This window comes from Macadamia integrifolia, chromosome 1 (genome assembly GCF_013358625.1).
Source record: "Macadamia integrifolia cultivar HAES 741 chromosome 1, SCU_Mint_v3, whole genome shotgun sequence".
In the NCBI taxonomy this organism is placed as follows: Eukaryota; Viridiplantae; Streptophyta; class Magnoliopsida; order Proteales; family Proteaceae; genus Macadamia; species Macadamia integrifolia.
In genome coordinates this window covers 20,790,445-20,801,801 of record NC_056557.1, presented here as the reverse complement: position 1 = coordinate 20,801,801, position 11,357 = coordinate 20,790,445, and the positions used below count along the sequence as shown (strand labels likewise).

The 11,357-nt window shown below is 37.0% G+C and overlaps 1 protein-coding gene across 1 annotated transcript; it reads left to right on the top strand.

The window, feature by feature from the left end:
• Positions 1-6,277: 6,277 nt before the first annotated feature.
• LOC122076945 (3-ketoacyl-CoA synthase 12-like) lies at positions 6,278-7,992 on the top strand. The gene has a single exon (XM_042642616.1). It carries the CDS (start codon positions 6,331-6,333, stop codon positions 7,738-7,740), a length of 1,410 nt encoding a protein of 469 aa, XP_042498550.1. The 5' UTR covers positions 6,278-6,330; the 3' UTR covers positions 7,741-7,992.
• The last annotated feature ends 3,365 nt before the right edge of the window (positions 7,993-11,357 follow it).

Below are 11,357 nucleotides of genomic sequence, written 5' to 3'. Positions count from 1 at the left end.
GATTTGCAGGGCATGATATGATTTGTAATCGGACTGGTCCGTGTCGAGCTTTAATCGGGCTACCTTAAACGGGCCTTAAACTAGCTGTGGACCTATTTAATTCTAAACGGGCTCTAAACATGCCTACCCTAAAATCCTTTTTTTAAATGGATTAAACTATTAGCTTTAAAAATACTAGAGGATAACATTCACAATTTCGGAACCAAGAGAATCATGTCTTTAACAATAGAACAATTGATAACAATGTCCCATTTAGCAAGATCCAAGGGAATTATATATATATATATATATATATCCAAGGAATCATGTCTTTAAAATGTAATCTAAGTTACAAGAATTACACTCTTTTTAACAATTGAATGTCCCATTTAGAATGTGGATATTTTAGTCCTATATATTATTTACTCATATTTTGTAGTATTAGTGGTAAAATAAGTATTTAGGCATTTTTTAAGCGAGGTCGGGCCGATTGGGTTAAATGAGTTGGTTCTAGCGGGTTTCTTAAGTGAATCGAGTCGGTTGGGCTTGCACCGTAAATGCTCGTTTAATAAATAGGCCGGACTGAAGCCTTACACATTTATTAAACGTGCCAATTCAAGTCAGGCCTTAAGCGAATCAGGCTCGATCGGGACTACCGGTGTAGGCTCAGAGTTGACACCCTTACTGTGAACCCTCCTGCTTTAGGCACAGATATAATGCGTTTCAAATCAAATCTGTGGTTAATCTTTGCATCATTAGATATTACCCAAAATCATTCCAACAATATGTGGATCTTCAAAATCTAACGGTAAGATCTCTTGGAATCAACCTCGGATAATTATCGAAAAAAGGCAATCACTCAAATCTACCATGTCACGGCAGCCTCTCCACTCAAGTTAGGAGGAGCCGCCTAATTTAGGGTAGAGGCTTAAATCCTTTTCCATTTTTCTCTCCTAAACATATAAATATAACCTCTCGTTTTCACTTATTCACCCCTTGAAGATTCGAATTTTTCAAGCATTATTCTCTCTCCTCTTTCATGGGCAGTCCCTCAATGGTCCCTTGGTGCCTAGAACCATTATGAAGGTCTAAAACTAAGAGTAACCAAAAAAATAAAATAAAAATAAAAAAATCTAGAGAGTGAAATATCCCCATAAAAAAAAAATTAAAAAACTTATTAAAATTCCTAAAATATCCCTAAAGCTCCAAATTGATCACAGATTGCTGCAGAATTGCCAAAATCTCATGAAATCATCTTGTAAGAGAATCACTCAGCATCCCTAAAGGTATTTTATTTTCTCTCTCCTGCCTTTTACACGTGTTTACTTGGTTTTACATGTAGATCAAAGATATATAGTCACTTTGCCCATCTCTGCAGCCGGGTTTGGGGTTTTGTCTTTACCAAGACTCTTTTATTTGCATGCTATAATATTACATGTTAGTTACTTTATATGCTATTATCATGTTATATTAATATTATATATTTATATATGTATTTCTTTAAACCCTTGGTACATCGTTACAATGCCGATATTTTTCTGAAGTTTATTTGTGGTAGACCCTTAGGCTACCAAAATTTTGGTAGAGGATCTGATAGACATTTGAATTGTTTCATTGGGTTCAACCCTAAAGCGAAAGCGGTTAGATCCCCGAAGCTGACAAAACCCTGAGATTGCTTTTCAATCACGTATTAGGAATTATGACTGACTTGATTCTTATCTAGATATGTAGGCTGTCTAATCAAGTCACATTCAGTCAAAATCATGTATACATCATTTATCTCATCATTATACATCCACACATATACCTTCATTATTCATACCATGAACCCTACGCATCTTTGCATGTCATACCCTATGCATATGGAATTATCTCTCTTAGGGCTCGTTTGGCATCGTCGTTTCGTGTAAAAAACGAAAATTTCAGTTTCTGTGTCAAAACACAGTTTTTAAACGAAAAAATGGTGTTTCAAAATTTCAGATTTTTATCGGGATTTTTTTTTTTTTTTTTTTTAAATGGAACGAAGCTGGGAAGTTTTGGAGTTCCGTCCAACCTCGTTTTTTCAATTTATTTTTTTTCACTTTTTGTTCAAAAAAAACAGAAACGAACCATAAGTGCACCAAACAGAAGATTCTATTTTTTCGTTCTAATAGAACGAAAAAACTCCAGAAACGTTTTTTTAGAACGATACCAAACGGGCCCTTACTGTCGAGAATCCGTAGAAAGTTGAACGTCAATCCTGCAAAAGCACAGAAGGTAGAAGTCCAGAGGTGGATCCGGGATTAATCGTCCAACGCCCAAGTTAGAGATTCTTGCAATACTATTTCAGAGAGCAATGGCGAGTGAATGAACTTACCTCAAGCTATCATCTTGGTTCTCTCTTATCCTATAGAGTCCTACTAAGAGATGTCCTTCTGCTCCTAAGGGGCTTAGGGCGATTTTGGAGGACTTCATCTTGCATGTTACCTCTCTCTAAGAAAAATATTCCATTTTTAGGGATTATCCCCCTTCAGGCAAATAGAGTCCTATTATACTATTACTGAAGGAAGATTCGAGACTCCGAAGTCCTCTGATTCCTATGTTTCAAATTCATCCTGTGTTTAGATGCGTAGTTGGATGTCACGTGTCCACATTCCGTTGAGTGGTTAGTTTGTGCGTATCACTCTTCATTCTCTTAATTTTGTGTTGCATTTTCTTACAACATAGTATTCATCTTTTGATTTTGGTAATGAAATTTTAATTTTCTATTTTATACAACCATACCCAATTCACTCCCTCTTTGGTTGCCTACCGGTCCAACATGAGCTTCGTCAACAAGCTTTGTCTTTTGACAACTTGTTAAACACCACATTGAGAGGCATTCCAAGATCTGTAAATTGCCTCCCGGGTCATGGCTCTTAGTAATCTTCAATCAAAAACGGTTGTACTTCTAATGACTTTTGGTTGAAAGTACAACATTAACCTCAGTTTTGACCATCTCATTCAATTATGATGTATTAGTGCATCTAACTTTTGATTGGGTAGGTGCTGATAAGGGTGAAATAAGGTCGGGTTTCTTAGAATCCTAACCCAAACTTAGGTCCTGAAAATTCAACTATGGTCCAACCCAACCCGGTTGGGATCGTGTTCAGGCACAACCCTGCCAGGTTCATATCAACCCAACTTTGCCCCAATTGACCCTATCAGGGTCGGGTTGGGTCGGGCTGGGTTGGATTGGGTTAGGTTGGGTTGTCCTTGGCTTTTGCAATGGTTGGATTAACATTGATTGACCTATTTTTGTAATTCATATCTTATACATTAAAAAATTAACAAAGAGAATAAAATATCCATAGGAACCCTAAATTCTGATATAAAAATTCAGAGTTAAATTTCGGGTTGGGTTGGGTCAGATTGGGCTGGGTTGAGGGCTCAACCCGAGCCCAACTCAATCCTAATCCAAGATTGGGTTTTTCAACTCTAACTTACCCTCAGGATCAAGAAACTTGACCCAAACTGTGTTCGGGCTTAGGACAAGCTAAGGCAGATTCGGGTTGCTAGGTTCAAACTTTCACCCCTAGGTGAGAATAAGGTAAATGCTTAATTTGATGAATTTTAATCCTCACCTTCATGTACATGTGAGGGTTCAATACTCGTTTTACTTTCTGTCAGTAAAAAAAATGAAAAAGAGTATATATAAAAGTATAAAAAGGCAAACGTTGGAACCTTTCAAAAAAAAAAAAGTTGGAACCTCACATGTAAGTGCAGGTAAACGCACGTGCCTGACCCAACTCTGAAGTAAAACCATTTGCATTGGGTTGTTGGCAGAAGAAACATATACATTAAATTGTTCACACAAAGGGCCAAACCTAACTTGTTTTTTGTTCAAGGGCATGAAGGAGACGGCATCAGGCGTGCCAAGAAGGCAGGAATTGCCATACTGTATAAACTGAGCTCTTTTGTGTCATGATGGTATCATTGAATGCATCCAGCTCTTCTCCTCACAGTACAGTCTGAGTATATAATGGTAACAATAAAGAATTGGGTGCGGCTTTCCTCTCTGAGTATTGGAGGAAATCATTTTTTTTTTTTTTTTTTAATTCAACGGGGAAAATCATTTTTTATATATCACTAATGTGGAAAACTATTTTCATGTAAAAAAAGCAAAAACTAAAAACCACATAAAAGGTATTTTTAAGGAAAACCTAAATTTTTCTGTCCAGTTGACATATACAGATATCTAGGTTTTCGGCTTGATTAGTTCCATGGGCCTATACTGACCCCACAACCTCATGAATTGAGTCATACTGGGGTTAAATGAGAGACATTCAACTTTCACTGTAAGCAGTGAAGAGTACTAAACACCCCCGTGTGAGTGACCCAAAGTGTGTTTAGTAAGAGTCGAACTTAGAATGTCTGAGTTTACTGCTCGTACCAAGTTCGTTAGTCACCAACTGTGCTACCCCCTTGGGTTCCAGCTAACATACATTACCACGTCATTTTGTCTAAATCACTTCTTCCACAATAAGGGTAGATAAAAAAATAATTTTTTATATCACTAATTTGAAAACCCATTTTCAAGTAAAAAAAAAAAAAATTAACAACCACATAAAAGAGATTTGCAAGCAAAACCTAAATTTTTCTGTTGGGCTGCACAACAGTGCATATTATACACCGTGACAACATCCTTTCTTCATATTTTAAGGGAAAAAGAGCCTAAAAGCATGGTTTTAATGTATGGCATTGAATCGTATGTATAGAATATCTCCTTCCTCCATTTGAGTTAGTATGTAGTAAAGAGGCCCACGTTGCATAATTAATTTAGCCATAAAGTTAGTTGGTTGACACATTGGACCAGAGATATTTTATATACATTTTTCCTCCTGTTATTTTCACTTTATAAGCTACAGGTTGGTGTTGGAAGTTGAATGGCATTAAGGCTGGTCAGTCAGCACCGACGACATTAAAGCTAAGTCGTGACTCACTCGTTCAGGACGGGCACCACCTACGTTTGAAATGCATTCCACTCAGCTTAGGTAATACAAAATAATAAATCAAATGAGTTATTTCATTCATCCAATTGAAATCCTTCTTAGATCTCCATGTCCTCCATGTTGGTCAAATACACTCAGTTGTTTAAAATCGAATCAAATCAATTCACTTTTGGTTTCAAAAATTAGATTTTTTTTTTATTTAATTTTAATTTCCTGACTAAAATCATAGAATCGAATCGAATTATCTGTCTTTTAATCTAATATGGAATCAAGTATAAACTATATCATTTTTAAGGGAGGATGAACTTTGTCCATTTAACATCCTTAGTTTTAAGAGAGTAGGGGTGTCTTTTCACAATCTCCTTTTTTTTTTTTTTTTTGTTAACCAAGGTGTTCGGACCGGCTTACGCGCACCTCGACTAATCCTCGGGGAGACTAGCACAGCAATCCACTGCCATGATCTCCACTTAAATCGCAGATGCACAGATGGGGAATCGAACCTAAGACCGTGCGCCTAGTCCACACAACCCAAATTCGCCCTAACCATCTCCTGAAAGCAGAGATTGTATGTAAGAGCGTTAGAGGAATAGAGTTCTTTTTCCCTTATAACCTTGTTTTTAAATATTATAAAGGAGAAAGAATCATGTTTCTCTGGAAGGGGAAACGTCAAACACGTGAATACATGGAGGATGTGTAGTAGCATCTTTAGTGCTTGAAAGATTGGAGGTAGCAGGGTCATTTCGCACCCACTGTGTCTAGGTGTTGCTTACATCAAATTGGCAGGCTTCTTTTTTCCATAATTTAATCACCATAAATGATAAATTCTATTGCTTTTTAATGTTGGAAAAGTTTAGTAGGTTATGGCCCTATTAACAAATAGGGGGATTTGTTATTAAAGATGTAAAATATTGACCCAAACACCTAAAATAGAACCTAAATCGAATATAAAATAAAATAAAAATCAAAACCAAATCAATTTCGTTTTGATTTTAAAAAAATGTTTTCCTTTTATCCTTTTGGTTCCATTTTAATTTTTATATTTTACATATTAAATCAAAGTTAAATCAAAATAATAAAATCAAACCGATTGACACCCCATATACATAGCTAAGCACTGAACAGATCAGGTTCACGTACGAGAATATTCACATACGTCTCTGATCCATAAATTTAAAATCTATTAAATTAAAAGAGAGAAAATTAATTTTAAATCCATGGACCAGAATCATTCTCACACATTCCCGTACGTGAACCTAATCCACACTCCGGCTAAGCATAGCTTTTATACATCTATAAATGTGTACCCAGGTCAGGCTATTTTCAGGCACACACACTAATAATCAGAGTGCTCTCTCTCTCTCTCTCTCTCTCAATCTCTCTAATGGAGCTCTCCATGATTGTTTTGGCAGGACTTGCTCTCCTCTGCCCTTTATTCTTTGTTTGGAAACTGCTTAACCAATGGAGAGACCCAGGAGGTTGTTACATAATAGGTTACGAGTGCCACAAGCCCGCTGAAGATAGGAAGCTGGACACAGAACAATGTGGAGATATCATCAAACGTAACAAAAACCTAACCCTTGAAGACTACAGGTTTCTGTTACGTATGTTCGTTAGAGCTGGCATTGGTGAAGAAACCTACGGCCCTAGAAACATCATCGCCGGCCGAGAAGACTCACCAACGCTCACCGACGCCATCTCTGAAATGGAAGAATTCTTCTTCGAAACACTCGATAAACTTTTCGCGAAAACCGGAGTTTCGCCGTCGGAGATCAACATACTTGTCCTTAATGTATCCATGTTAGCTCCAACGCCTTCTTTAGCTGCAAGGATAATCAACCATTACAAGATGAGAGAAGACATTAAAGTCTTTAACATCTCTGGTATGGGGTGTAGTGCAAGTGTGGTCTCCTTAAGTGCCATTCAGAATATCTTCATCTCTCATAAAGACTCACTTGCTATCATGGTCACTGCTGAATCCATGGCACCAAACTGGTATACTGGTAAAGATAGATCTATGATTCTTACAAATTGTTTATTTCGTTCTGGTGGTTGTTCTATATTGTTAACTAATAAACCAAGCTTAAAGGGTAGAGCTTTGTTTAAGCTTAAGCATTTGGTTACTACTAATCTTGGTGCAATTGATGAGGCTTACCAGTGTGCAATGCAAACTGAGGATGAGCATGGAAGGAAAGGTTTTAACCTAAATAAGAGTTTACCAAGTGTTGCTGCTCGTGGTATGATTGAGAACCTTAAGGTTATGGCACCTAAGGTTCTTCCTATAAGGGAACAAGTACGTTATATAGTTTCAAGATATGTTAAGAAGTGGAGGAAGGGTAAAGGTGTCCATGTAGAGGGTGAAGAAAGCAAAGGGGGAGTGAATTTCAAGACTGGTGTAGATCACTTCTGTCTTCACGCCGGCGGTAGGGCTGTAATTGATGGAGTTGGGGAGAGCTTAAGGCTTTCTGAATTCGATCTAGAGCCGACGAGAATGGCTCTTTATCGATTCGGGAACACGTCGGCGAGTAGTCTTTGGTATGTTTTGAGTTACATGGAAGCTAAGAAGAGGTTGAAGAAAGGTGATAGAGTGATGATGATAAGTTTTGGAGCTGGTTTTATGTGCAATAGTTGTTTGTGGGAGGTGGTTAGGGATTTGGAAGATGAGAATGTTTGGAAGGATTGTCTTGAAAGGTACCCTCCCAAAACCCTAGTGAACCCTTTCATGGAGAAGTTTAGTTGGATCAATGATGAGAATTTGAATGAAACCATGTTAGAGGCTTTCCGGATGATGTGAATCTTCTCCAATTTCCTGATTATCTACTAGCAACTAGCAAGGTCTTTATTGTTATTTTTATCTTTATTTTTATTTCTATTTATATTTATATTTTTATTGTCTCAATTATGTTGTCCTGGGTTGGTCCATAATATAGTACAAGAGAAGGGAAGCATAAATATTAGAATTTATTGTGGCTTTCCTGGTAAATTGTACTACTGCAGTATTGAATTGGTAATTATTAATCATAAACGATAGAAAAGCATTGGATTTTGTGGGTGTAAGAAAAGGAAAAAGATAAAATAAAAAGAAAGCATTTCTTTTCTGCAAAAACTTTTTCTGTTCAAAAGAAATCAGGTAAAACTTATAGAAAGGCCCATCATATTTTCTGGTAGCTAGATCCCAATGTTCCTATTCAAATATAAAATTTTAGTTCAAAAAATTTATCATGATAAAATAGAGTTTTTTTCCTACCGAAAAGATAAAGAGAAAAAAAAATTTAACTAAGAAAATAAACACATTCACTACAAGGAAAGCAATTTTCGGCTATGGTAAAAAAGTGTCTCCGAAAATATATCCATCACAAAAAATAAGGGTGATGGAAATTTTATCCTTTGCCATTCTGTAGCCTATAATGCATAGCCGAAAATTGCTTTTCTTGTAGTGATTTTTACATCAATAGTAAGTAATCCATCATATTTATTTATTTATTTATTTTTTATTTTTTGCTTAAAGGTTAGATTGTTCATACTAATATCTAGTCTGCTCTTAGCGGATGAAACATTATCCATATTGTTCATATACTTATTAATATATAAAACAATGGAAATAACTCTCATGGTCAACCTTTTCTATAGCACATGGTTGGTTCAATTAAATGGTTCTCATTTAACCTTGATATGATCCAGACTCATGGGACTAATAAAACCAAAGACCTGGATACCCATAGTAAAAAAAAAATAATAATAATAATAAAATAAAAATAAAAAATAAAAAATCCTTAACCCTCTACATATCTTGCAAAACTCCCCTGGCCTTTGTATCCTATGGACTCCCTAAAAAATCATGCTCCATAGAGACACTAATAAATTGATGGTTGAACAATCTGACATATTCCCACCCAGCATCGCTTGAGCTAGTTTCAAAGGTGCCATTACAATTTACAATTGGTTAATAGAAGATAGATGTTAGTAATCAATTAAAGAAAGAGTACAGTGATATATATAACCATGCATGGATAATTTAGAATAAGGTGAAATGCCGCTTCTTGGCCAAGTCTCCTTCTAGCTGGCCTTCTGCTTGAGGGAGTCAATTCGTCCATTCAACAATAGGGGCTATTCCAATATTTTTTTTGCACTCCCATACCTTCCTGCTGTGCCTACGCTTTCTTAATCCATCTCCATCACTGTAGTCCTCTATAAAAAGAATGCAAACCCATAATCCCTTTCATTCCCTAAAAAAAAAAAAATAAAGTCGTTGTGTTGGACTTAGCCCTATCAATGGGAGAGGACGATCTCTAGATCTTAACATCTGGAAACTGGAATGTACATCATGTAACTGGTCGACTGTAGCCAAAAAAATGTAAAAAGAAAAACATAGGGTTTTCGTTTCTGTGGTAAGTAGTCTTGTGGAGTCTTTAGATTGAACACAAATGAACCAATAAGCATTGTGAGGTCCCAATCTCTTTTTTTTTTTTTTTTTTAGAAAATCATTTGTATTCAGTCAAAAATGAAAAGATAATTACAGACAACTATTCATTAGAGCTATACAAACTATAAAGATATAGATAGAGTGAAGGGGATGTCTTTTTCACCTTCGGCATTGCCATTAGTAGAATAGAGCCTCAAACTCTTTGACTAGCCAAAACAAAACAAACTTGATAGTAAACACGAGCGAGGATGATGCACTGTATCCATCCCACTTCACCAGGCCAGATTGGGTCTGAAACTTCAATTCTGGTAGCTAACTTTGCAAGGAAATCAGCTATGGTGTTAATTTCATGATAACAAAATATAACTTTCCAGTCCACTCAGACCCAAGGTTTTTAAACTTGGTATCTGTATTGGTATCAGTATCAGTCACAGTCAAAATCGATACGATAGGGATTGGTATCGATAAGGATCGATCGAGGATCGATTAAGGATCGCAAATCGTACAATTTTCCCGGGGATCAGTTACTGTATCGGCAACGATCGGTCAAAAAAAAAATTTTTTTTTAAAAGAAAAATCTCTGTTTCACTTGTACTTTGTCGAAAGCCACATCCTCCGTCCATGGCCTGAAATCTGTTGCTTCCAGAAACTTTGGTGGGGGCATGTTCATGAGGGACCACCTTTAGTGACCTTTGTAGCCATGCTCACTTAAAGCTTTAAAGTCTATAACATTGCTCTTCGATCTTCCCGTCTTGGCTTCCAATGTATCTTCCTTGGTGGGTTTATTGATTGTGTTCTTATCACTTGGATTAGTTTGCTTTACCAAACCCATTATCAGTTTGTGAATCTGAGGCAGATGAATCTGATGACAAAACATCCACTTGGTTGCTCCATGGCATTAAGAAAAAATCACTGAAGTATATAGAGGGCTGAGTGCAATTTAGAAGTAACAGAGCGTGAGAGAGAGAGAGAGAGTGGTTCGCTGTTCTTCTCGATTTATCAGAAGCGAAGGGAAAAAAATTCTCTGTTTTTCTCATCCCTATTTTTTCTTGTTTTGCTATTTCCAGAACACGACACGTGGACAACTTTAAGATCAACGCACCGGATGTAATAATCCTCACCTAGCCTTGACCGTTGATGTTAAAATTGTCCACGTGTCGTGTTCTGTAGGTAGCAAAACAAGGAAAAACAGGGATGAGAAAAATAGAAGATTTTCATCCGAAGCAAAGGCATGGGAGAACGGGGAGAAGGGAAAATGGGAATTGATTTTTAAGTTTAGTCCTTGTCAAGTTCCCCCAGTTCAACTGGTTGATCTTCTCAGTGAGGAGAATCCCGGCGTGGTTTTCGAGGGAGGAACAACTTTATCAACCAGAACCCGATTCAGGCTCGGAATCAGACCCTTCTCTCTCTCTCTCTCTCTCTCTCTCGTTCCGATGAAAGCAGAGCTCTCTCTTCTGAGTTTAAGTTTAAAAAAATGTTTTTTTAACTGATCAGGTTGGATCGGCCGATCCGGATCGGTATCTGATACCTGTCTTAGGATCGGTTGTCTCAGGATCGGTCTCAGCGGATACCAATCCGATCCGACTGATCCAGCCAATCCGATTCCATGCTCAGACCCATCTATCTTTGTCTCACGTACCATGGGATCAACTCTTTAACAAGAAGAGTAACCACTCCTACTGAGTCACATCCTATCTAAAGATAATGAAGCCCCTGCGTTTTTGAATGTTCCATTGTTGCTACAAATTCTGCTCTATGTGATTGATTGTATTCATGAAAAAGAAAAATAAAAATATGGGTATCGTTTTTCCCCTTTCTTATAATGGTAAATAAGTGTCGTGAAGTCTTTTTTATTGAAGACCTAAATGGATCGTTGGGCATTGGGGCCCCTATTGTGGCCCCACTATGTCATTGATTGTACCCATTTTTTTTTTTTGTCTGTCGTTTGGTAACGTTTAGCGTCAAAAATGTAAATTTCAGTTTCTGTA